General features: G+C 41.7%; 1 protein-coding gene across 2 annotated transcripts in view; it reads right to left on the reverse strand.

Moving 5' to 3' along the window:
• Positions 1-27,905, reverse strand: part of LOC126471527 (solute carrier family 22 member 7-like) — a 211,014-nt gene that overhangs the window by 157,951 nt on the left and 25,158 nt on the right. Inside the window, exons 1-2 of one of the 2 annotated variants that reach the window (XM_050099752.1) lie at positions 11,867-11,978; positions 3,079-3,335 (exon numbers count right to left, since the gene is read on the reverse strand). In XM_050099752.1, the coding sequence (XP_049955709.1) occupies positions 3,079-3,335; positions 11,867-11,974 (365 nt within the window). In that variant the 5' untranslated portion in view covers positions 11,975-11,978. Of the gene's footprint in view, positions 1-3,078; positions 3,336-11,866; positions 11,979-27,905 lie in introns of those variants that run through there. The other variant, XM_050099753.1, reaches the window with a different exon arrangement.

The following is a 27,905-nucleotide window of genomic DNA, read 5'->3' on the forward strand; positions in this document are numbered from 1 at the left end:
GTAGCAGCCTCTGCTGTGTAGTGTACACCTGACTCATTTACGGGGACCCTACAGTTGTAATAGCCTCTTCAACATGTTGAATGAGGCCCCCAGGCACACACACTGAGTTCACATGATTTCCTTCCCTGTCTCATGCTGTCATTTCCTTAATGGATAACTGCTGATGATTAATAGTCCCCTACTGTTTTGCATTTGTCTCCTGAAAATGGACAGGACAGGTTTCCCCAAAACAGGTGAAGTGAGTCCCATTGGCTCAGTTTCAGTTTCAGTGGAAGAGACCTCCTCAAACTTGTTGGTTAGGGGGATTAATACAGGAGCCTTAGTCTTCGCTGGTACACTGCAGTATAGATGGCATCAATCCTTCTAAGTTATCAATATGAGAAATTTCATTCAAACCTGTAACCATTTATGCTGGCCTTATTGATGTATATTCAGTACACTGTAACACTGTACCATATTAGTCATATTTGATGTGAATCAGACACATGCTTGAGCAATATTCTCTGATGCAGAAAACCTGTGACAGTTCATGGTGCCGTTATTTACATGCATTCAGTATACCCTGTTAGCCCTATTTGGTATCAATCAGTTACATATTAATAGAATGAAGGCTTTCACAGCAGGTGCTGTCATCACTTAACACTTCTGGGCTGAGATGCTGTGGTCCATACATAGAACTCTCCCCTGATGTTTTGCCTTCGACTGCGGAAGGCATCCTCCGAGGACAATCGGCGAACTTCAACGAGAGCGTGAGTGAGCACTGTATATATAAGCTTATATATACGGCACTCACTCGTGCTCTCGTTGCAGTTCACCAATTTTCCTCGGAGGATACCTTCCTCAGTCAAAGGCCGAAACGTCAGGGGAGAGTTATACGTATGAACCACGGCATCTCAACCCGGAAGTGTTAAGTGATGAATCAGTTACATGCTTCAGCAATATTTTAGGACTGGACTTATGAGCATTTTGTAAGCAATCTCCTTTGTAGATTGATAGCATTTTCATAGTATCCTACCAATGAACCCACAGCTAACACTTGATTTACTTATAACTGAATCTTATGGCTAGCCTCACAAATTTCACATCCAGGTATGAGTATGAGCTGACTGTTTCCAGTTGTGGCTCATTAATATAGTAGTCATAGGATAAAAAGATTTTTTGTTTTTTGACATGCACTTTTTCAACTTTATGAAAATTAAAGCAAAGTAATGATTCCCCCAGGCTGTGGCTAAGCCATGTTTCTGCAATATCCTTTCTTTCAGGAGTGCTAGTTCTGCAAGGTTTGCAGGAGAGATTCTGTAAAGTTTGGAAGGTAGGAGATGAGGTACTGGCAGAAGTAAGGCCGTGAGGACAGGGCGTGAGTCATGCTTGGGTAGCTCAGTTGGTAGAGCACTTGCCCGCAAAAGGCAAAGATCCCGAGTTCGAGTCAGTGTGAACCTCTTATTGGCTGCCTTCCATAATCTTACAAAGTGCAAACTTTGGTAATTTCTGTTTCTACAACTGTCTCATGTTTGCTGATCACATGTTCAACATTGACATCCCCGAAAAGTTCAGGTCTATTGGTTACCATTTAATCTATTTCCATCATGAGTGGCCTTCAAAACTATTTCTTCTAGGAAAGTTTTATACAGGGCCTTTAGTATTGTTTCACAAGAGGTATTGTTATGACCAAAATTTATAAAACTGTAATAATCACAATCAATTGTTGGATGATTGAAATGTACCTCCAGTTATGAAATTATGACTGTGGATGACACATACAAGTGAGCTGAGGTTTCCTCAAAAGTTTTTGGTTGCATCAGGGGGTGAGTATTGGTTGATAAATAGAAGAAATTATAAGTTATCCTCACCCATGACACTGAGTCTTGGCCAAACAATCCTGAATGCATCTTCAGTTTCCACCTCAGAGGATGTGACTATTTTGTGTACTGCAATGAATACAACATATGTAGTTCCCATTAGCCCATTATTTTGATGTATACTTAGATTTACTCCAAAAATATTTCTGCAATTAAGTTTGTGTTTTAGGCAGCTTTTTGTACCTAGTATTATGTGAGGTCCACTACTTTTTAGGAGCTCTTAAAGCTCTTCCACTTTGTTGTGAATGACCAGCAGTTTATCACCACGATTTTAATACTCTTACTTGTAGGGGATATTTCTTCAGATCTTTCACTAATATTCCCTGTGCTGTTCTCTCAACAGATACTGGAGGAGCCTCTTCAACATACTGAGTGGGACATCCACACATACACACTGAGTGCACAAGGTGATCTTTCCTAGCCCTTGATGCTATTTCTCTAAGGATTATAATTATTTAATGTATGTCTGAATTGTCAACAATTAACTACCTCTACCTTTCTGCACTTGCTTCTCCCTGACATGGGAGACAGCAGTATTCCCAAATGGAGAAGTGTGGTTCAATGGCTCTGTTTCAGTGGAAGACAGGGCCCCAAACTTTTTAGTTAGGAGGATGGGTGTAACATCCTGTGTTCTATCTTTCCCCTGCCTCTCCTGTACAGGTGTCCTAGACCTGCCATTGATGAACCACTCAGTCAAGTAGAAGAGAAGTAATAGAGCCTGTACCCTACATAAAAGAGATAGTGTCCACAAGAGGGGATGGTATTTGATGTGCCTTTGGTATCTCATGTCTCTTGGTAACCCTCCAAACACACCAATCACTATACAGCAGTCAGAACAATTTCTGACTTGTTATGAACAGCAACTAACTCATCCTTTGCCCAAAAAGAGTATTCACTCTAGGGCTGCATTCTCTAATGACCATACTGTTGACAAGACATTAAATTCTCATCTTCCTTGGTTCTTCTTTCAGTTGACAGAAGACAGATATAACTTTAGAGCTGCTGTTTTCTACTGACAACTACAGTCAGAGACTGAACATTGCACAGTTGAGGGCCATCTAATTTCATGACTACAGCCAACTAAAGTTGGGTATAGGTTCCAAGATGAGTTATGGCTTAATAAACATATATAAAATAAAATAATCACTAAGGACATGATGATACAAAATGGTAAATTTATTTTTTGAAAAATACCATCCTGATGTTTCCATTTACTTACCTGGGAATTGTCATGTCCTTCCAAGTGTCCACACTGACATTTGCCTTCTCTATTCCTGGCACAAAACACCAATGATCAGGGACTGTAATTGCTAACATTTTGCCATAGATAGTCATTGATAAAAAAGTGGCTGATAGACAGATGAAAATTATGTTATGCCGTAATTGAAACTTTCCATTACCACCTATTTGATCAATAATATCTTCAAACTTCACATTCTCAGATGCCTCTTCTGAGCTCTGTAACTTTAGAGAAACCTGTAAATAATTATTCAGTTTATGATACCATGAACAAAATCTGAACTTATCAACATGCAAAAATAAATAAATAAAGGCAGATGTGCTAACTAGACCTCAATATTGTACTTGTCTGTAGAAATAATTTTTTATTTACTTTTTCACAGGTATTTGGAAATACCATTGGCAAAGCTGTAAAAAAAGAAAAGAATTGTTGGTAGCATATGGCACAGTTGAAGAGAAATTCTGTAAAGGAGACTGTAATCAAAATATTGCAATTTGTTTCACTTAAAAGTATTTCATAGTGTTGTTATTCAGTACAACAAAGTTATTATTAAGACAGGAGTATCATCAACACAGTATCTCAAATGTATAGTCAGTAACTATGTGGTAAGTCATTAGGTATCAGGTATATTAGAAAAGTAATGACACTGGCTGTTTTGTAACTATGAATTTTATTCTCTTTATACAATATGGTTATCCTCTTTAAAGTTGTTCCTTTCAGCTGTTACACAATGACAGAGATGCTCTTTTCAGTCTTAAAAGCAGTTATCAAAGGGTTCTGCTGGAATATCTTTCAGCTCATCAATTATGCTCCACTGGATATTATCCGAAGCATGAAAGTGATGCCCTTTCAAGAGGTTTTTGAGTGAGGGGAATAAACAGCACTCATAAGAGCTAATATCCACCAAATAGGTCAGGTGAGTAACAAGAGGGATGCTGTTTATTCCAAAAACTTCATGTATGGAGATTGCTGTATGGCAGTGTGCGTTATAGTGGTACAGCATCCGAGAACATGAAATACTTTCACCTAAGTCTTTCTAGGAGTTTCTGATGAAGTGTGCAAGTGACAGCCTGTAATGTCAGTGACCTTAATGCCTCATGAGATGATTTCTTTTCTTGTCCAGTGGATGAATACTAGGTGCTCCGAACAATTTTCAGTAATTAAGAAAATGTAGTTAATCTTTAAATTTCATTCAGTGTCCATTTATTTTCGCTAAACACTTCATAATGGTCAATTTGTGAATAAGAAATTCCTTTATTGTTGGAAGAAATCTAACTTAAATTTGAGAGAGACAGTTTATAATATCAAAGTGGAGCAGTGACTCTGGGTTCCTCACTCCATGAATACTCACTTATGACTGACTGAATGACTTGTGCCTGTTTCTGACTGGCTTCTACAGTACCTTGGTAACTAGGTAGAGTGACTACTAGCAACTATATAAAACATTTTTAATACTATCCATTACAGATGTTAGAAATCATTTTTAAGTTTTTATGGTAATAATTTGTAGTATTTGACCACATTTCTGTCACACACACAGCTGAACTATGCACTTCTGGAGATAACAATCGACTTGTGAACTTATAACACTAAAAAATCTACCAACAATACTAATGTGGTCTTACATTAAAATAATCAACATCAGTCAGAGACTGCTGCCATTTAACAAAAAGATCCCAAAGGAAATGACTGCTGCTAGTAGCATGACAACCTAAGTTGCCAAATTAAATGATAATGAAAATGGTCACGTTAGTCAGAAGTTGCTAGAAGTAGTAAAAACTGAACTGAACAAGAAAAACAATAATATTTATAAGGCTAAATTTGACTAATTATTTGTAAATTCCATAAAGAAAATGAGGCGAATACCACTGTCATGAGAGCAGATACGTGAAACACAGTCGTGATATTACAAGACGAGGAGTACATTGGGAAGATATTATCATTTTTTCCAAAAATGACTACTGAAATCCCAAATGACTTAACAGCAGATTTCCAGGCTAAACCAAACAATATTCTTAAATGCACATATTCCCTATTAACAGATGCTAAAAAAATATCCCTTATCATGAACCCAAATGTGCCTAAATTAAGATCACAGCTGAAGATGCATAAGGATAACCATCTAATCCATCCAACAGTGAACTGTAGAGAAAGCACACCCTACAAGATAACTGGACTATTTGACTAAATTCTTAAAAATACTTACACATATGAGAACAACTATTTGTTGCTCAGTAATATGGCTCTGATTGACAAAATTAAGGAGAAACCAGTCACTAGCACTTCCCATTTGGTTTCACTGGATGTTAAGAATATCTACTCCAATGTTCTGTTTAATGAAATGATAGGGACTATCAAAAGAAATTTTCTTAAACACAGTAAAAATTCTAGTCACAAGACCATCATTAAACTTTTAAAGCTGATTACAATTTTTAACTATTTCACTTTTAATCATAAGTTTTATATTCAAGACAACAGTTTAGCCACAGGGTCCAGAAGTTCAGGGATAATGATCATGCTGACATTTTTATCAGTGACCTAGAACACAAAGCCAAAATAAAATGTTTATGAACCCGAAAAAAGTCAAGCCATAAGTTTAAGTTTACACAATCAACTGTACAACAAGAATTCGCTTTATTTTTCAAGGAACTCCTCGACAGAATAGAAGGAGTGACCCATGAGGAAACTCTTCAGTTTGGATTTGAAAGCGCATGGATTACTGCCAAGATTTTTTAATTCTAGTGGAAGTTTATCGAAAATGACTGCTGCAGTATACTGCACACCTTTCTGCACAAATGCAGGTTTGATTCCAGCTGAGTATTAACTGAGTGAAAGCTGCTTATTCTTGTGAATAAGCTAATATTGTAAACAAGAAATGACAATAAGGAATTTATACAGGGTGAGTCACGCTAGCATTGGGTGGTGTTATAACACCAAAAATAATGAAAATGATAGAGCAATGGAGAAGATGCGACGGAAGCCAAGACGAAATGCAAGGTAAGGGAACAAGAGAATACGTGATTATCGTCACGATGACGCGCGAGATCAGCATGGCTCCCAGACTTGATGAAAAGAAGCGTAAAAAGAAGTGGAATGACTGAAATGATATCGGTCAAAGTGAAACAAGTATGCAGAAACTGGCGTGAAGCGGCTTGAGCAGAGGTGAAGTGACACATTGTTGTTTGATCGCTTACAATAACGTAACTACACTGACGGAAAAAATCGCAACACCAAAAAATAATTAATGTAGAATAATTAAATTTTGGGAAAACATTTGTCTAGGTAACGTACTTAAGTGATTAACATCGCAAGATCGCAGGTTAATGTAAGGGCGTGATAAGCCATTGCTAATGTGAAATGCTGATACTTTATTAACAGACGTAACCACCAGAATGTTAGATGCAGGCATGAAAAATGTGCATGCATTATATTGTACTGGTGTCGGATGTTAGTTTGCAGGATGAAGTTCGAAGCCTGCTGGTCTTGGTCGGTCAATATGGGGAGATTTAATGCTGTTTGTGGATGACCCTCGAGTTTTCTCCGATGATGTCCCATATGTGATAGATTGGAGACAGATCTGGTGATCGAGCAGGCCAAGGCAACATGTCAGCACTCTGTAGAGCAGGGCTTCACAACATACGTGCTCGCGGAGCAAGCTGTGAGCAGCAAGGCGAGAGCACGGAGCAGCGCGAGCATGCTACCCCCACTACCGGACCACAGCGGAGAGTGGGGAAAGTCACGTGGGGCATACAACAGCTGCCGCCAGTCAATGTAAATCCGCGGTCACCTGCAGGGATATCACTCACGAATTATTACTGCGACAAATGAAACAAATAAAGGAGAATGTACACATGCCACATAATTTTATTAGCTTAGTGTATGCCCCTACATTCCCATTAATTTGTGAACTGTTAAACAATAAAAGGTGTCACTGAAGTGTGGGATTCTCGGTTATCTTGTACTTTTTGCACTTTACAATTGCGTCATGTTCGGAGTAATTGTTTTTGTGCATTTTAGGCGCAGCGTGCAGTTTAAATTTCGGCCAGACAATGCGTTTCTCAGGCGCGTCTTGTTACATTTTCATTGCAGAGAACAGTTGTTCACAAACATACGTGGAACCGAACATTGATATTATTGTAGCTGCCAGTTTGTGCAAACGAGGAAACCTATCCTGAGGGAAGCGTCTGTAGAATTCCAAAATGTTTTTCTTGTTCTGAAATTTGTCTCTGTATTCTCTGTCACACTGCAGGTCAATAATTTCTTGCTGCAGCTCAGGACGAATCTCGTAAATATTCGCTGAATGTGGAGAGAACAGATCAAAATCACTGTCTAGTGCTGTCAGATCTAGAAAGCGCTGATCAACTAAACTATGTGAATAACGTTCACAGTCTTTGTGAACATCTTGCATGGATGATAATTTAGGAAAATGAGCTAGGTTTCCTGTTTCCAGCTGACTCACCCAAAGTGTCAATTTCATTTTAAAAGCTCGTATTCGATCTATGAAATGAGTAATTAGCAATCTTTACCTTGTAGTAAAATGTTCAAAGCATTCAGATGGCTAGTTAAATCTGCTAAGAACGCGAGATCACATTCAAACGTGCGCGCGCATTTCCCCTCCCTCCCCTCCCTCCCTACTCCACGACCTTGTACCTGCTCGCGAGCACGTGCCTGAGCAGATGCGAGTACTCGCGCTCAAAACCGGCCAGTTGTTAAGCCCTGCTGTAGAGCACGTTGGGTGGCAAAAGCGATATGTGGGCGAGCGTTATCCTGTTGGAAAACACCCCCTACAATGCTATTAATGAATGGCAGCACGACAGGTCGAACCACCAACTGACGTACAAATTCTCTGTCAGGGTACATATGAAAACTACGAGAGTGCTCCTGCTATCGTACGAAGTCGCACCCCAGACCATAACTCCAGCTACGTCCAGTGTGTCTAAATCGAAGACATGTTTGTTGCAGATCCTCAACTGGTCTCCTTCCAGTCAACATAAGGACATCGCTGGCACCGAAGCAGAACCAGCTTTCGTCAGAAAACACAACAGACCTGCACCTTGCCCTTCAATGAACTTTCGTTTGGCACCACTGAAGTCGCAAACGGCGGTAATTCAGGGTCAGTGGAATGCATGCTACAGGATGTGTGTAGCTCAGAGCTGTCTTTGAATTTACCTATTTGTAAGAGTTCGTTGCGTCACGGTGGTGCAACGGCTGCTAGGATTGCTGCTGCAGAAGCAATACGATGAGTCACAGCTGTCCGCGGAATACGACGGTCTTCCATCTCGATAACGCCACGTGGTCATCTGGAGCTCGGTCTTCTTGTGACTGTTGAGCTCGGTTTGGGGAGGGATGGAGAAGGAAATCACCCGCGTCTTTCAAAGGAACCATTCCGGCTTTTTCCTGAAGTGATTTACGGAAATAATGGTAAAGCATAAATCAGGATGGCCGGGTGTGGGTTTCAACCGTCGTCCTCCCGAATGGTGAAATTTGAATGGACATCGTCTTGCAGATGTAGAAACACGCCTACCAACTTTCGTTTGTGTCGCACAAATCCTTGGTGTTGCGATTTTTTTTCCATCAGTGTGTTATGAATTGGAAGAGAATAAAAAAGAGCTAAGTGAGACCGAGGGGATGCGCTGTCCAGTTGTGCAGCAGCAAGCAGCGTGTGTAGCACTTGAAATTTATAGGACTGTCAAATCTTTGTGAACAGTGATTTATTTAGTAATTTTATATTTTTTCTGTTAAAATACTGCATGTTTGTTATGCCAGCAGCAATGTAGACTGTCATAATGAACACTGAAACTTTCTTTTCTTTTGGCATTTCGTGACTGCAACACTTACAAAAAAGTGGAAGTGCCACGCGCTGCGCGTACTTTGATTTCTTGTTGCGCGTACTTGGGGAACGCCGGATACGACTTCTGTTTTACATGCTCGGTGTGCGCAGTCATCGCACCTCCGCGCCTCGCCTCGTCCTCTGCCTAGACGTGACGGATGCGCCGTTCCAGACGCGCACTCACCCCGGTGCTTTTCGCCTCCTGCTGCCCCAACGGAATCGACACTTCGTGGAGCGGGCCAAGCAATCACCGTGTTTACATCTCGTCCGGGCCTCTGGAGGCCACTGACCTTTGTTCGCAAGGCCACCGCCTACACACCGATCAACGACCGCCCGCTTTCCGCAACCGGTGCCCACAACGCCCGTGTCTTTTCAACCGCACTGCCGGTCAATACGCAACAAACGACGTTCACCGCGGTCGCTTTGCGCGCCTGCCTCACATCATCAGTCAGCTGCTATGTCCACCTGTTAGTGAGTGTGTGCGTTTGTTGTGTGGCAAAGCAAAACGCCAAATATGCGTGTGTTCGTGGGTGTCTTGTTTCGAGAAAGTAGCCTCCAACATCTATCAATTGTACTTATTAATATTTTTAACTACAGATATCATATTTTTGCCGGTTAGTTACACAAAAAATGAACCTTTATCTATGCCGACTACACTACTGGCCATTAAAATTGCTACACCAAGAAGAAATGCAGATGATAAACGGGTATTCATTGGACAAATATATTATACTAGAACTGACATGTGATTACTTTTTCACGCAGTTTGGGTGCATAGATCCTGAGAAATCAGTACCCACAAAAACCACCTCTGGCCGTAATAACGGCCTTGATACGCCTAGACATTGAGTCAAACAGAGGTTGGATGGCGTGTACAGGTACAGCTGCTGCCCTTGAGCTTCAACACGATATCACAGTTCATCAACAGTAGTGACTGGCGAATTGTGACGAGCCAGTTGCTCGGCCACCATTGACCAGACGTTTTCAATTGGTGAGAGAATGTGCAGGCCATTTTTTTTACCCAAAAAGGCCCGTACCGGACCTGCAACATGCAGTCGTGCATTATCCTGCTGAAATGTAGGGTTTCGCAGGGATGGAATGAAGGGTAGAGCCACGGGTCGTAACACATCTGAAATATAACGTCCACTGTTCAAAGTGCCGTCAATGCGAACAAGAGGTGACCGAGACGTGTAACCAATGGCACCCCATACCACCACGCCGGGTGATACGCCAGTATGGCGATGACGAATACACGCTTCCAATGTGCGTTCACTGCGATGTCGCCAAACACGCATGCGACCATCATGATGCTGTAAACAGAACCTGGATTCATCCGAAAAATGACGTTTTGCCATTCGTGCACCCAGGTTCGTCGTTGAGTACACCATCGCAGGCGCTCCTGTCTGTGGTGCAGCGTCAAGGGTAACCGCAGCCATGGTCTCCAAGCTGGTAGTCCATGCTGCTGCAAACGTCGTCGAAGTGTTCGGCAGATGGTTGTTGTCTTGCAAACGTCCCCATCTGTTGACTCAGGGATCGAGACGTGGCTGCACCATCCGTAACAGCCATGCAGATAAGATGCCTGTCATCTCGACTGCTAGTGATACGAGGCCGTTGGGATCCAGCACGGCGTTCCGTATTACCCTTCTGAACCCACCGATTCCAGATTCTGCTAACAGTCAGTGGATCTCGACCAACGCGAGCAGCAATGTCGCGATATGATAAACCGCAATCGCGATAGGCTACAATCCGACCTTTATCAAAGTCGGAAACGTGATGGTACGCATTTCTCCTCCTTACACGAGGCATCTCAACAACGTTTCACCAGGCAGCGTCGGTCAACTGCTGTTTGTGTGTGAGAAATCGGTTGGACACTTTCCTCATGTCAGCACGTTGTAGGTGTCGCCACCGGTGCCAACCTTGTGTAATGCTCTGCAAAGCTAATCATTTGCATATCACAGCATCTTCTTCCTGTCGTTTAAGTTTCGCGTCTGTAGCACGTCATCTTCGTGGTGTAGCAATTTTAATGGCTAGCAGTGTAGTTACTCTTGAACAGTTATTTGTGTTATACAAAAAAAAAGTTCAAATGTGTGTGAAATCTTATGGGACTTAACTGCTAAGGTCATCAGTCCCTAAGCTTACACACTACTTAATCTAAATTATCCTAAGGACAAACACACACACACACCCATGCCCGAGGGAGGACTCGAACCTCCGCCGGGACCAGCCGCACAGTCCATGACTTCAGCGCCTTATACCGCTTTTTTTTTCTTTTTTTTTCATTTAGTTCATTATTGATCGGTGTGTTCGGTCGTTGCGGACGTCGCAAGACAACCTGTTCAAGTTCGGTGGTTGATCGTTCCACTCAGTTTTTTATTACAGAGGCCAACCGGCTCTCTGACCGAACGCGCTGAGCTACCGTGCCGGCTCGGCTAATCCACTGCGGCTGTGTTATACACACTTATGGTGTATTGTTTACTCTTGAGGTAAAAATATTCTTTTTTTATTTTTGCTTTAGTGCCTACAGATGTGGCAGTATACAGTAATAAACTCTTTTGATTTATTCTTCTATCGTTTTTTCTATTGACATAACCAGGATAATTTTTTTCCAATTTATTGGCTTTCGGTTCATGCCCATTCTGCCATCTGAATAATGGAAAGACGATACGACATCATACTGAAGATGATTTTCTTGTCCGTTACGTCTATACGAACGTAAGGGCTGCACAACACCCACTCTCTGAGTGGAGATGATCTTCGAAAGTGCCGGGAGTCGAACCGGCGCCTCTTTGTTCAGCAGACTGGCGCGCTAACCGCTATTGAGAAGTACACAGGAAAAATTTGCTTATCACATGAGTAATGGTATTTTATCGATTACATTATGCTATACGGCTGTAAAAAGTATTTTCATTAACTTAAAGATTCGATAGGGAGACTTACCTTTTCTATGTTGCCTGTGCACATAACTTCTGAACTTCTGTAGATTTCACGTGAATATGCATTAACAATATTATGATTATGACGTGCTGTACGCTCTACGCATTTCATTGGATTGCATTAAGTATTTTTTTGGTACAATTTTCATGAATATCTGTAAAAAAGCATTTCAGTATTTTTCTTACTATTTAACCTAGTTGTTCGATCAGTTTGATTTTTATGTATGGTAACAGACTGCTTATCGTTTATACAGGGTGCAAAAATTTAACACGATATAGAGGATGCTCCACTGAACGATTCGAGGTAGGGAACTTGGGGTCGGAGAACCCAGCTTAAGGAGATAATAGGAATAAAATCACATTACTGTGTACTTTTTTGTTTACATTAGTTACAGGTAAATGCAAATACCGTCACTGAACACAATGAAGGTATCATTTGTACTGTATCTTAAAAAATGTGCTGAAACTGACGGCTATCAACCTCAATGCAAGCATGACACCGGCGAAAAAGATTGTGACGCACCCTGAAAAATACCCCTGGTGTGTTTCGAACCACATCACAGACAGCTACAATTCTGCCAACTAATTCAATGTGCGTATCCACTGGGATCTGATACACAAGTGACTTTAGACATCCCCATAGAAAATAGTCAAGGCGATTCAGGTCAGCTGAGCTCACAGCCCATGGAATAGGACCTCCGCTTCCAATCCAGCGACCAGGAAATACACCACTGAGATGGTTACGGACATCCACACTAAAGTGAGCGGTGCACCGTTATGTTGTATCCACATCCTCTCACGAACAGCCAAGGGTACGTTCTCCATCAACTCAGGTAGAACTCTTTGCACGAATATTAAGTAAACAAAACCTGCATCATCACTTCCTAGTAATCAGGCTCGCCCTCTTTCTTTCCTTGCAGGAAATAAAGAATTTTTATGTAATTGAACAGCGAAGTACACGTTGGTTGGTTTGGAGTGAAAGGGACTAAGCTGCAAGATCATCAGGCCCTGAAGTACACGTAAAGTTGTACGCATGTTAGATGTAAATGAGCTGGAAAATATTTGCTGAATAAAAATTTCTGTGAGATTTCTACTTTCTTTTTCTTTCGGTCCTCAAAATATGTCTTTCTCGCGTTCTTGAAAAAATTCTACTGGGGGTTGTAAGGAGTACTGCTATCTTTAATGTAATTACGTATCAATATTGTAATCCTTACTTATTGCTCTCTTCTGGAATTTTCGGAGCCAAGCCCGCCTTTTCCTATGAGGGAGCGTTGCCTTGGCGTACAATGACAATGTCCAATTGCTAGCCGGCCGGTGTGGCCGTGCGGTTAAAGGCGCTTCAGTCTGGAACCGCGTGACCGCTACGGTCGCAGGTTTGAATCCTGCCTCGGGCATGGATGTGCGTGATGTCCTTAGGTTAGTTAGGTTTAATTAGTTCTAAGTTCTAGGCTACTGATGACCTCAGAAGTTAAGTCGCATAGTGCTCAGAGCCATTTTGTCCCATTGCTAGTGGACACGCGCAGTCTTAGCACGGGCAGTGTTGAGCTTCCGTGCAGGGCTGTTGCGCGCCACTGCGCAGCGATAAGTAATGTGCAGAATTTAGCAAAAAAAAATAAAATAGAATTAATAGGTAAAAGTCTTACATCGGTTTGTAGAAGAAGGGTATTTCAGTTATTTCGTCGGAAAGACCCGGGATTAATTAAGATATTTAAAGTTGATACAGTGTCGTGTTTCAGAATCAGTAATTTTCGTGGAGAAACATATTGTTATTATAAAGTAAATGAAAAGGCTTCCGTGATCAGTGGTTACCTCTCTAATGAATGTGTAAACGCAATGTCGCAGTGGTTACTTCAGTGTGAATGTAAAACAAACATAACTGTTTATCGAGACATCATGGAAGTAAGCATTATTAGGAAAGTGTGTTATGTGCATAAGGAAAAATAAACAGACGTAATTTGACTTGTACTGTTATTATTTGAAGTGACATTTTTCTTCTTTAATTAGTTACCTTCAATATTTATAATTTGTAAGAGAGACATATTCGTATTAGGCATATGGTCAGGTTATTTTCGTAATGAAGGATGATCTCTATGTAGTGCCCCCCATACTCGAGGTCGATAGTCCGATAACCACAAAGAAATATAAACGCGAAAAGACATTCAATGAAGAGATGAGTGAGGGGAGTTACAGGTCGCATCACATTGGATAGGAAAAAAGGTTTTTAACTCTCTTGAGGCCAAAAACCGCTTAGAAAGCAATAACGATATCGGATTTTAATTTACTGAGGCCAAAAACCGCAATAGATAGCAACAATGGTATCGGTTTATAATCGTTATTAGGCAAAAAATCGCATAAAAGGCAAAATAACATCGGTTTTTAATTGTCCTGAGACCAAAAATTGCATAAAAAGCAACAGTGAAATCAGTTTTTAATTCTCATGAGAGTGGCGCAAGACATGTTTGTCCACCATCTTCTGCCACAAGCTGAGATCGAGAAACAGCATGTTGCACAACAAGTCGGAGTGTCTCACGGGTCACGTGAGGCAATGTGTGCCTTTATTTCAGCTATGGCTGTAATCGGAGCACTGAACGCAGTATCTTTCGGATAATCCTACAGCCATAAGTCACATAGATTAAGATCAGGTGATCTTGAAGGCCAGGCTGTAGGGAAATGACGGCTGATAATTCTAATATTTCAAAATTCCTCTTCAGCAGTTGCTTCACTGGGACTGCAATGTGCACAGGGGTGCCATCTCGCATAAAAATTATCATATCCACGCCCTTTGTGCGACGCAGCCCTATGGGATTCGCGCACAGGATTGCCTCGCTGCGATGTCTATGGCTGGTCTTCGTGTTTTACGTCGCGGTTGGAGCAGATCTCCACCTTGGCTCCTCCGGAGACCCAAACTTATTTTAGATTTGACTCGTTTTAAGAAGGATGGCACACCAGATTTTACGTTCCAATCTCTGTTTTTTAACATTTCAGATGTGCATCACGGTTTCACTGTTGTTTATACTGATGGCTCCAAACAGAAGACTTTCCTTGGCTGTTCTGTGGTGTTCCCTGACCATGTTACCCGGATTCGCCTCCCTGCTGAATATACCGTTTTCGCAGCGGAGCTCCACGCGATCCTGAAGGCACTGGAGCTGATGCATCGTGTTCGGGGGGATCGATTTCTGCTCTGCTCCGATTCTCTTAGTGCCTTACAATCACTGCAGAAACTATACCCGACTGAGGAGATGGTCCACCTGATACATGACCAACTGTACTTGCTCCAACGGCGGGGTAAAGAGGTATCCTTCTGCTGGGTGCCTGGTCATGTCGGCATATGGGGCAATGAACAGGCCGATCGGGCTGCCAAGGAGGCCTGCAGAGAGCAGGATGTGGTCCAGTGTCCTATCCCCTTGCAGTCAGTCATCGCTGCACTCCACAGGAAGTGCATAGAGTTGTGGGAGGACGAATGGCTGGCGGTGACGGCCAATAAACTGCGGTCGGTAAAGTCAACCACTCGGCCGTGGCGTTCCTCCTGCCGGCTGCTCAGGCGGGAAGAGGTGGCCCTCACACGTCTTCGGATCGGGCACTGTCCTCTGACGCATAGCTATTTATTACGGCGGGAGGATCCTCCGTTTTGTGATGCTTGTGGTGTGCACATCTCTGTTCGGCACATTTTAACAGACTGCATTTTATACCGTGATGCAAGGGCAGAAGCATAAGTTGATGGGGATCTGCCTTGTGTTTTAGCTAACGCTGAGACGTGTGTGTCTAGGGTTTTTAAGTTTTGTGATGTGTCTGGACTCTGGCCTAAACTTTTAGGCTGGAGGTTTTACTGTATTGCAGAGTGGCTGACTCCTCCCAGTTTTTCCTTGCGGTCAGCCAGCCACTTCCATCTGCTACATTGTTTTAGCTCCCTCTCCCTTTTTCTTCCTGTGTTGTCCACGTTTTACTGCTGACGCCCTGCTTCATCCCACGCTTCGGTGTGGGTGAGCACATATTTTCCAATGATTGTTCCCCGTGTTTTATGTTCCGTTTTATGTAAATGTTCTGAGTTTTTTTCTTGACACCCGTCTCACTATGATACTGAACGGGCGCTGAAGACCTTGCTGTCGTGCGCCCAAAAAACCTCTCTACTACTACTACTATATCCACGCCTTTGAAGGGCTAGAACGACGTTGGTGCCTAAAAGTCTCTAACAGTGTTTACCACAGGATCCATCTCCTTTAAAAAAAAAATTAAAAAAAGCCGGGGGGGGGGGGGGGGGGCAGGGGGTGCTATGATAAACGATGCTGTCATCACGCACCTTCACAGAACAGGATTTTTCGTTGCCCATATTCTGCAATTCTGAGTATTGGCGTGGCTTCTGAGATGTAAGTGGGCTCCAACTGTCCATAGAATGTTCCATGGCCATTCGTTGTCCACTTCCACGAGAGCAAGAAATTCTAGGCAAAAGTTTGTGTTACTGGTTGGTCAGCATGAAGCAACTCCTGAACATGGTTAATTTTGTGTGGCTAGCAATGCAGGATGTTTCATACAATTCTCCAGACCCTTGGCAGACATCAGTCCAACGCCTTTTTCATGCCCTTGAGTGAACAGAACTTCTGCAAAGCTACTGGCTCACGTTCACCGTTCTTATAAAAGACTTTTACCTGCAGCGCACGATCCTGCATTGAGACAGTCCTTCCGAGTATGTCAGATGCCAGCTGGGGACCACCCATGTACCCCACGTCTGTTACTAATACATTCTGCCGCTTACACTGTCATCCGGGGATAAAATTTTCGTTAATTCTTTCCGTAACGCTTCCACCTTCTTCGATAATATTCCGTTCAATTTGGACGTCATTCTGAGTACCGGTTCGCTTTTTACAGCGTTTTGAAACTGGAGCTTTAATTACAATCACTCTGTATTCGCTAATGAAATTGACATAAGTAATCCATCACAGTTTGGGAACAATAGCAATGTCAATACCTACAACAACAAAGGAGAAAATGACCTTCGTTACCCATTCTTAACGCTGTCAGTGCGTCAGAAAGGTGTTCAATATCCAACAACAAAAAGTTTTGATTTGTAGCGACCTGAGTTGAGTGTAAAGGTGGTGGAGCGGCGAGTGTTGAGGTGGTGGTTAGGAAATCTCGGCTATAACGTGAAACAACTTTATTCGGTCTTGCGCTACAATGATCGAAGAGCTGCGACGCCACGGCCAAACACCCCCTCCCCAAACATACAGGCGCGTGGTCTACCACCTGTGCTCTTATTCTGTCAGCTGCAGATGACCGGGGCAGTGTACTGGAGTGTGACGTCGGTGTCCTGCTTTGCTGGCACTGTTTGCTTACATCAACAGCATGTCTCCCAGTTGGCTCTGTGTGGTCATGAGCGAGAAGTCCCAAAGACGCAAACGTCTGCCTGGATTCTCATAGAGGTCCACTGCTACCGTAGGAGAAGCTCCCACCAGTGCGAGTGGTTGGCAGTGGTACTGCCCTGGGCGTGAACCTCTGCCCTCCAAGTCAGAAGCTCGTCTGCTACCGTGCTGCTCCAAGTCTACGGGTGAGGACGTAACCCTGGTGGAGATGGCTGCCCAGACTGGCGTCAGCTGCTCAATAGCCCATAACGTGGTGGAGAGTTAGGCGGTCCTGGTGTCGTGGAAGAGCTGCCACACTGCATATAAATGTACAAGAGTCTAATGGTATTTACAGTGGTTAATGGTACGTTTGTTGTACTGACACGTTGCCTCCAGACAGGTCCAGATCAACATTTTTGTGGCCCAATGATGTGGAAATTCTCCTCAGGTTGGATCGTAGTTACACTGCTTTGCGGCAACGTCGCCAAAATTGCGTGGATTGGCATGGCCGCTTTATGGGAGGTCAAGAGACTCGTTCATGAAATCTCCTACCAGTGCCTCTGTGCCTTCCTGCTCGTCTCACTGCTGCTATGGAGCTCCTTTTCTCACAGTAACGCCCAAATGTAGCGAGGCTGTTACATTCCCCCTCTCTTTTGGAACACCTAAACCTTGGGTCTGAACCCGTGCCTGGTGTGCAACAAAAGGTTTCACATGCGTAGTTGCGACACGCACCATTTACTGTTTCCCTTACAACATTAAGCAGCTCGAGCTACAATGCTCAGAGGTCCCATACTCGGTGTACAACTATTAGCCCATCGGCTCAACCACCCTTCCTTACTGTTCTCGTTTAAGTTGCCACACAAGCATTAACTCCTCCAAAACATTTAACAACTATTTACATAAATATTCACTCATCATAACCGAAAGTCGTCTCATACTATAGGCAAAAATGCCTATCTCGCCCAGGACTCCCTACCCTCCGAAATACAAACAATCATACCATTAGAATACACTGCTTCTACTATTACGTTTAGTTTCTTGCACCTGTCGTGCCAACTCAAGTGCGAATTGTGAAACAGTCCTATGGTATCATATGTACTGGAGTGTTTGATTGACGAACTGCGCTCCCCTAAGGAAGATGCAAAGCAGATTGAAAATCAGCACAATGCCTGTGGCTATGAGACTCATAGCCATGATCGTATGCTACTGATCCTCCCGACACTGTTGTATATATGAAAGCATTTGTTCTACTGATAACTCTTGAGTCTCTAGTAGCCGGTTTAAGGATAGGATTGGGCTAGGATCCAATGTCTCATGAAGCCAATTCAAATTTCTTGCTGGAAGTGTTTTTAACGACTTCCTCTGGCCGGTATAACTTTGGCTGGGTAACGTTCAGTTTCGTTTCCCTGTAACATAGACTGACAGGTGAAAGGTTGCCCCCGTTATAACAGTCTGTAACCTTAATAATTATTCCACTCCCGTGCAGTTTTCTACCGATTAGCTCCTACGAGCCTGCTCTGTCTGTAGCAACTTGCTACTATAAATTCAGCATTATTTACGGAATAAACCCAGTATGTCACGTCGGCAATCCTGACCTTCTGCCCTACCTAAACACAACAAAAAATCGCATGTACTGGTGTGCCTGAACGCACCACCCGGATTGACCAGATTATAACCCTCTCCCTTTGACGGTATTGGGTTCGGTTAGTGACATCGCCGTGTGACCTCTGAGATAAGCAACATCTCTTTTGTTACAACTTCGACAAATTTTCCCAAGATTCCCCGCCTTACTAGCTATGGGTGTGTAGTGAAACACTTGAACCAGGCTCGATCACTGTTCAGAAATTGAACTAATATGCACAATCGCGCTGGATCCACTTTGATCTCTACCGTTGCTATGTGGTAATACAGTGATAAGTTTGATCCGTCTGGACTGGCGACGAGTTTTCATCCCAGTGGTAACTCCTTCTGCACTTTCCGCAGGCCTAACAAGAACTGACCCGGCATTAACAGAGCTAGTCTTAGCTTCCTGTGCACAGCATGTAAAACTGCTTGCTGCAACTCTGTCACCGTCATCCGAGCATTCCACAGGCTATCAGTTAAATACAGTATCAGTCTCGCTACTGCCATTCTTGTATCTAACGTAGCCACCCAGGCCTGTATAGCTTCCAGGTTCCAGCTTACAGTATTTACCATCATCTTCACAACTTGCATTATCTCTGTTGCTAGCTAGTCCATGCAGTACACATGTATTATTCAGTACCCCTTGTTCCATACTGGTTAACTGTGTATTAATGCTCGCCGGATCTCTCTCTCTCTCTCTGTTGTACTGTTTAGTTGCCAGATGTCACCATCAGCCGGCCGCTGTGGCCGAGCGGTTCTAGGCGCTTCAGTCCGGAACTACGCGGCTGCCACGGTCGCAGGTTCGAATCCTGCTTCGGGCATGGATGTGTATGATGTCCTTAGGTTAGTTAGGTTTACTTAGTTCTAAGTCTACGGGACTGATGACCTCAGATGTTAAGTCCCATATTGCTTAGAGCCATTTGAACCTTTTTTTTTTTTTTTATCACCATCATCCGGAGTTCCAAAAACCGTTTTCATTGTTTTTCTCCCTGCATCCAACTAACCTCTTTATGTCACCATACTGTGTGTGGTACCACTTCTTATAACTGCTGCGTCTGCTCTTGCAGTTGTTCATATGATAGGTCAAACTTACTGCAGTCACCTCTCATTTTTTAAACACATCTTTCCCGTCCATCTCCCGCCATAATTCCACGAACCCAACCTTTAATCGTCTCAACTTGCAACGCATTTTCCAGGTGTTCACGGTGAGATTAAATGCCTATTGATGGATTGTGAGTAATACATCATCCTGTCTCGTGAAAAGTACTTTAGTTTCCATTGGTAGTACATGCTACACCCTCACTCCACTCCTCTTGAAGAGGTGGAACACAGTCAAGACAAATACTCCACTCATCTCTACCTCGACCTGTGCCAACCTGGGAACAAGGAATTCACATCACTCCCTTCCCGTCTTTGAAAGATCTGCCGTCTTGTAGACAAGCAAAAGAAAACACAACCATAAAATATCTATGCAAGTTAACACAGAAGTATAACACCATAAATAATATGAGAAAAAACTTATTTCCGCTATTCTCATAAATCACCCGATATATAATCACTTACGCGCATTAATCCCTAACTAACATTCTAGCCAACTTAAATTTTCAACTGTATGTATCCCAAAACAAAATGTAAACTATTCTTTCCTATTTTCTTTTCTTACTCCATGTGGAATCTGACATGCAGGTCGAGCAAGGTTTTTGCACTTCCCCTTGTTCTTACTATCGATAGCTTTTATCCTCACCTGGTGATAACACTTGCATCAACGCATCAGGAGCGCCTTGAAACGGCTTCAGGCACCCAAATTGAACAGTCGTTGTACATGTCGGTAATGAGTCTGACATTAACCAGCCACACTGCTTCAGTCACCTGATATAGTCATTGATATCTAGTTAAAAATTTCTTGATGTTACCTTTCATGATGTAAGGGCTGACCAACTTTATTCCCCAGTAGTCTGCTCAAACGATTTCCTAACTGCTCGTGGCATTCCAGGGCTCTGGTGTCAACTCTCTGAATGCGCATGTTTACCTTCATGTTTCAGCAAAATTCTTGACAGACTCCCCCTCGTTGCCAACGTTTGGTCTTATCTTGTCAAACAAAAATGGCCTACATCTCCCGTAAACTAGCTCATTAGGCAACAACCCCCAGAATGGATTACTGAACTGTATGTGGACACAACAAATGATTGATGCATGTCCCAATAGTTATAGTGTGAGTTCACATAATGACTCAACATCCTGCTGATAGTGCGATGTACATCTCTACTTTTGCGTGAGACTGAGGATGCAGCACACTAGCACTTAATTTTCTAACTTTTAGCAAATTAAACAGCTGCTTTAATAATTCTCAGATAAAATTTGTCCCTTCATCCACGATTATTGTTTGAACCGCTCCAAATTGGGCGACCCCGGTTTTGACCATTGCTTGGACTACTGTTGCTGCCAACTGGTTAGGGATTGCAACCATTTTCTAAACTCAAGAAAAATTTCCTTTGTAGTGGTTACCACAGCAATGAGTTTGTTAGAACAAGGTGGCATTTTCCACTTCCGCTGTATTAATTATATTTGATCAAAACTAGACCAGTCTCAAGTGATTTTGTGGTTTTTTACAAAATAAAATATATTACTTCCAGAAATAGAAATGTAATTATGTGAATGTAAACGTATTTTAAATACATTTACCTGCAATAGAAAATATGACTTACATATTGAAATGACAGTGTCTTCAATTTGTGTTTTCTATTCGCTTTTGATCGCAAATGCTGTCCTGTTGTTTTGACAGCTTGACATTTACAAAGATATCATATTGATGAAAGAATAAAGCTGAGTGAGGAATAAATGGAATAACAATTTCAAATAGTATGACTGCACATTTACATGTGCAGTTGAGGAAAGTTAAAAAATAGTAAGAAATAAAATTGCATGGAAATTAAAATGAAATAAATATTAAAATATATGATAAGGTGAGATTAAATGTTAACTCTCATTATATTGTATAGATGATTTCTGCTTGGTCATTAGCGTAATGTAACTGAAGTTGTTGAAGAACTTTCCGTTCTGAAGATCTGTTCGCTCATTAAGAAGGGTATCAGGCGGAAGTTTAAAATGACTAAAAATTTCAATTTCTTCTAAGATATTTGTTTTCTTCCCTTTCTTAGCATAATGCAAAGTTTTGAGGTTTTCGTTAATGTTTTTGGATGTATGTTTGTGTTTGAGGAGATGTAGTGCAAAGACACTTTCCCTGTAATCCTTAGATTTTACGTGCTCCTTAAAATGTATCCGAAAGTTTCTACCAGTTTGCCTGATCTATAATTTGCCACAATCGTCACATCCAATTTTGTCCATCGCTGACTTATTAAATATGTCTTTTGTACTGGTGGTGGTGTTGTAATATTACTAATATTGTTTTCAGTGCATAAGCCAATGCTGATATTTGTATTTCCAAAAGTTTGGACTAGTTTATTAGAAATGATTCCGCAATAGGGCAGAACTGCCGATTTAGTTTTTTGTTTGTCTTCCTCTCTTCCTGAGTAATTTTTTTGCGTCTGGTTTTAGCATTACTTTCAGTTTCTGTCTCTACATTTCCTTCATTATTCGTGGTTTGAAATTACTTTAACTTTTCCTAAATTTTCTATTATTGCTAATTCTTTGTTGAGCTCATCTTCTTAAAGTTGAATATTTATTAATCTCCCCACAATTGAGTGAAAATATACCTTTTCATGGGTTTGTGGATGAAATGATTCGTTATTAAATTAATATGTCTGTAGGGGTTGGTTTTCGAGAAATTCCAAATCTGTGCATTGAATTTTCTTTCTTTATAGTGATATTGAAGAAGTTAATACGGCTATTTCTTTCAATTTCATAGGTAATTTCATTTTATCATGCATACTGTTTAGTTGTTACTCTGTGGAGGCTATGTCTTCTAGTATATTATTTAATAGGCTTAACAGGTCATCAGCTTAACGTTTGTAATAAACGACTTCGTCTATTGTTTGTTTAGATTCCTCAAAAAAATTTTAGTTTAGTATGCTTAATGAATGTGTCAGCTAAGGCTCCTGCCATGCAGTTACCCATAGCTAAACCATCTGGTTGGGCGTACGTATAATCTTCAAAGTAAAAGTAGTTATATGAAATCGAGAGTTGTAACAGTTGAATGAACCTGTGGATTTCAGTTGGAATTAGTTTTTTTTTATTCAACTAGATTACTCTCTAAAACAAAAGAGCGACACATCACAAAGGAATAATCCGAATGGAACGGAAACCGGTAGATGTGATGTGCATATACAAACAATGCGTTGGTCCACGTCTGACCCTTATGCAAGCAGTTACGCGGTTTGGCATTGATTGATAGAGGTGTTGGATGTCCTTCTGAGGAATATCGTGCCAAATTCTGTCCAAATGGCGCGTTAGATCGTCAAAATCCAGCTGATTGGAGGTCCCTGCCCATAATGCTTTAGAGGTTCTTATTTGGTGAAGAATCTGTGACCTTTCTGGCCAAGGTAGGATTTGGCAAGTACAAAGACAAACAGTAGTAACTCTCGCCATATGCGGACAGGCATTATCTTAAATGTAGGCCCAGAATGGCTTGTCATGGAAGGCAAAAAAAAGGGGTGTAGAATATCGTCGACGTACCGCTGTTCTGTAAGGGTGCCTAAGATGATAACCAAAAGGGTTCTGCTGGGAAATGAATTGGCACCCCAGACCATCATCCCTGATTGACGGGCCGTATGGCAGGCAACAGTCAGGTTGGTATCACACCGCTGTCTGGGGCGTCTCCAGACAGGTATTCACCGGTCATCAGCGCTCAGTTCGAAGCAGAACTCATAACAGAAGGCAGTTCTACTCCAGTCCATGAGATTCCAGACCGAATGTGCCTGACACCACTGCAAAAGGGCTTGTTGGTGTACAGTGATCAATGGTAGTCGGCACGTGGGGTGCCATGTGCCCAGCTCCATTTCTGTGAGTCGCCTGTTAATGACACCTGTGCTCACCGAAGCACCTGTTGCACTTCAGATCGATGATAACGATGAGTCCGGTGCTCTGAGTGCCTGTCTGACGATTACTCGGTCTTAATGCTCTGTCATTTCTCTTACTCGACCTCTTCTTTCGTGATGCTTTGTTCAGCCATGGTTTCACTCATTCTGCCAACATTGTCGAACAGTGGCGACGCTCCTATTGAAATATTGAACGATTCGCCAATTACTCCAGCCGACTTCTTTAAGTCTATCTACACGTTCTCTTTCAAATGTTAACATCTGTGTATATTGTACACGTGACAGTCTGTGAGGCCTAGTTACTGTACAACCGTGTACATGGAATGATGTTCGCAAGGCCTTATGCATTGGCATTGACATGTTCCCTGTTTACTACCCTTGCCAGCCGTGTGATGAAACTACGCGGCAGCGTCACACATTCATCCATCAGCCGCCAAAGTTTACCATTTTGTATTTTTTGTCGAGACCTGTATGAATATCAGTTTATAACCAATTTGCATAACTCCTTCATGGTGTTTTGTTGTTTGCATTACAGTGTATTTCCAGTTACAGTTGTGGTTTGTTTAATACGAATATTCATGTAAAGATTAGTGATGTCAGAAGAAACTAGTTTACTGTTATCAGGAAGACATGTATTTTTGATTTGGTTTATCAGTTTATGTGTATTTTTCATTGTGAACTTATTTCCATGCATGTAGAAATTGTTGAGTAAATAATTAAGTTTTATACATAGAAAACAGAAGGGGTTCTCAATACTATTGACATTAGGATGGATGGGTAGAGCCTTTATATGGAGTTTCGGATATTCTTGTATTGTAGGGGCTCTGGGTTTGATAATATATATTCTTTTACTTCTTTGTCTGTGAGGATATAATCGCAATTTGTAAGGACTTTCTTGATTTATGCATTAAATTTGTTTGTGGTGTCATGTTTTAACTTCTTTTCAAAAATCTCATGAATTGTTACCACGTTTTATTTGCTCTAAAAAAATTATGTTAGACACTTATCAATCAATTTTGTTTTTGTCTACAATGGGAAGTTGTGCAATATCTAGAGTTTTTTTATTAACTATATTTTTAATCATACCACTTTGTAGTTTGGAAGGTAGATTTAATTTTAATAATTTGTTCAGGAAATTCAGCTCTGTTTCTGTGAATTGAATATGCGTCAATTTCTGAACACATATGAAAATCTGAAATTATTGGAGTGTACTTGTTCATATTTGTAAGTTCCTTTCGTTTGAGCATGACTGTGAGATTGTTTATTTTCTTTATATATGTCTCTCTAATTTCATTTCTCACAATATGTGCATAATCGTTAACTAATCTGAGTATTAAATCACATTACACTGGAGGGAATGTTTTCCCTACTTGTAGGTGTGCCAGATACAATTGACAGGTGAGACACAAATTGTATTTAAATTTGGCATGAATTTTATATTTGATCAACATAATTTCAATGCACTTTTCCTTATTCTTAGCAACTTGTCTTACAGGTTTAATAATCATATTCATAAAAGTTTGGGATTAAGTTTAGCTTGAGGTATTGTTTGTGAAATCTGATGATTTCAATAGTTGGCTAAATTTCAAAGAACACATAAAAAAATCTAAAGATTGCAGTAAAAGTGCCTTCCCACTACATCTCCTAAACAACAAATGTACATGAAAAAGCATTGACGAAAAGCTCATAATTTTGTGTTATTCCAAGAAAGACAGGCAAGTGGCTACCCTCCTATTCATTATTATACAACTCCCATGTCCCGACAATACATGATCACGCTCTTCTTTTAGAAACTCTTCTTTTAAGTTTTCTTGTAGTACTACTACCTGCAGTCCCAACTTTGTCTTATACATCATCCCATCGCACACAGCGGCTTGCAGCTGTGATGCGTACACTTTAAATTCTGAGTCAGCACATTGCGCTGCTTGCCATTGTGCAAGGTCATAACCCAGGGTCTGTATCATCGCTACCTTTATGCGTAAACTATTTGCGTTTCTGAAACTTCCTGGCAGATTAAAACTGTGTGCCCGACCGAGACTCGAACTCGGGACCTTTACCTTTCGCGGACAAGTGCTCTACCATCTGAGCTACCGAAGCACGACTCACGCCCGGTTCTCACAGCTTTACTTCTGCCAGTATCTCGTCTCCTACCTTCCAAACTTTACAGAAGCTCTCCTGCGAACCTTGCAGAACTAGCACTCCTGAAAGATAGGATACTGCGGAGACATGGCTTAGCCACAGCCTGCGGGATGTTTCCAGAATGAGATTTTCACTCTTCAGCGGAGTGTGCGCTGATATAAAACTTCCTGGCAGATTAAAACTGTGTGCCAGACCGAGATTCGAACTCGGGACCTTTGCCTTTCACGGGCAAGTGCTCTACCATCTGAGCTACCGAAGCACGACTCACGCCCGGTCCTCACAGCTTTACTTCTGCCAGTATCTCGTCTCCTACCTTCCAAACTTTAAAGAAGCTCTCCTACTGTGATTTATTTCCAGTCTGTTCAGTTGCCTAGAGGCAGATGCTACTGGATGCTCCTCTCCATTTACTATGTGACTAAGAAGACAGCCCAAAGCATGATTAGAAGCATCACACGACAAGACAAGTTCCTTATGGTAGTCCAGAAGAATTCGTACTGTACTTTATGTTAACACACTTCTTTACTCTTTCACCCATTGAAACTTCATGTCCTTTTAACAATTATGTAACGTGTCCCACCAAATCTGCAAATACTTTTATGGATTTTCTGTAATAATTCGCTAAACCCAAGAAAGAATGTAATTCCCTAGTATTATTAGGAACTAGAAATTCCTGTACTGCATTTACCCACCTTGGATCAATCTTAACTTCTTAACTGCTAATCAGGTGCCCTAAATACGCCACTTCTTCTAAAGCACCCATGTTCCCTGTTAAATGCGTTGCTTGCAATTAAAAACCTCTTCCAAAGGTTGTGTATGTTCCACCATACCTTTCATAGAAACAATTATATCATCTAGGTATACCATGTACTGGTGGGGTTTAGATCTCTTCAGTACTCCATCTAGAAAATTCTGAAAGGTTGCCAGAGCATTCTTCAACCCAAACGCTATCCTACGATTTTTATAGTGGCCCCTGGGACAAAGAAAGCTGCTTTCAGATGGTCTTTGGCGATTACCTCTATCTGATGGCACCCACTCCTTAAATACTAGTACAGCAGTACTTGCATTGCCCTGAAGTTGTCAGTAGTCTAGGTAATACTTGGTACTGGATATGCATCAGTTGTAGATTTACTGTTAAGATGTCTATAGACACAGCAGAATCTATATCTCTTAATATTGAAAGGGTACAGTACCGCCCGACATTGAAAATAGGTACAACATACTTCATTATTTTTGTCAGAACAACACATTTTTTTTGTAAAATAACTCAATTTCAATTAATACAGCGAAGCCGGATACCAGTGTGGGAAGGAATGACAATTTATTTATTTAATTGATCACATGTGCACTCCCACAAAGTAAATCCCTACATCCAGTTTGGTGAGATCTGTGAAATGAATGAATGTATGGTCGTCTGCTAACCGCAGACAGTGAATGTGAATATATGATCATCTTTGAGTCGATCCTTTGGCCACCTTTGGTGGGACCAAACAGACGAAATTTACCTGAGCTTCGAGCGCCTGAAATGTGGCTGACCAATATGGTAGCAAGGTGCTCCCCCACTTCAGCAGAGGTGCGAGAGGACCTCAAGAATGGCCATGTTTCAGCACTCTGCCGCTGGATCTTGTGCTGTTAAGACCTGTCTTAGTTGTGCTCCGTAAAGACAAAAGAGTGGAGACATGGTATGCATGTGGAATATTTAAGAGTAGTTTGAAATAATAATTTCTCTATTTCAGGAACTTTTGTGGGGAGAATTAAATGTCAGGCGGGTAATATTAATGGGATCGTAGTAATCGTCGGAAGTGACAAACGGTCACAATGAAACCACGTGTAGCAATAAGTTGAAATACTTCCGTGTGCTTAAGTTAAGCTGAATTACTAGCGTGTGTACAATAAGTTGAAATATTTAAGAAATAGCGTGTGTACCATAAGTTGAAATATTTAAGAAATGGCGTGT

The sequence above is a fragment of the Schistocerca serialis genome, chromosome 3 (genome assembly GCF_023864345.2).
Source record: "Schistocerca serialis cubense isolate TAMUIC-IGC-003099 chromosome 3, iqSchSeri2.2, whole genome shotgun sequence".
In the NCBI taxonomy this organism is placed as follows: Eukaryota; Metazoa; Arthropoda; class Insecta; order Orthoptera; family Acrididae; genus Schistocerca; species Schistocerca serialis.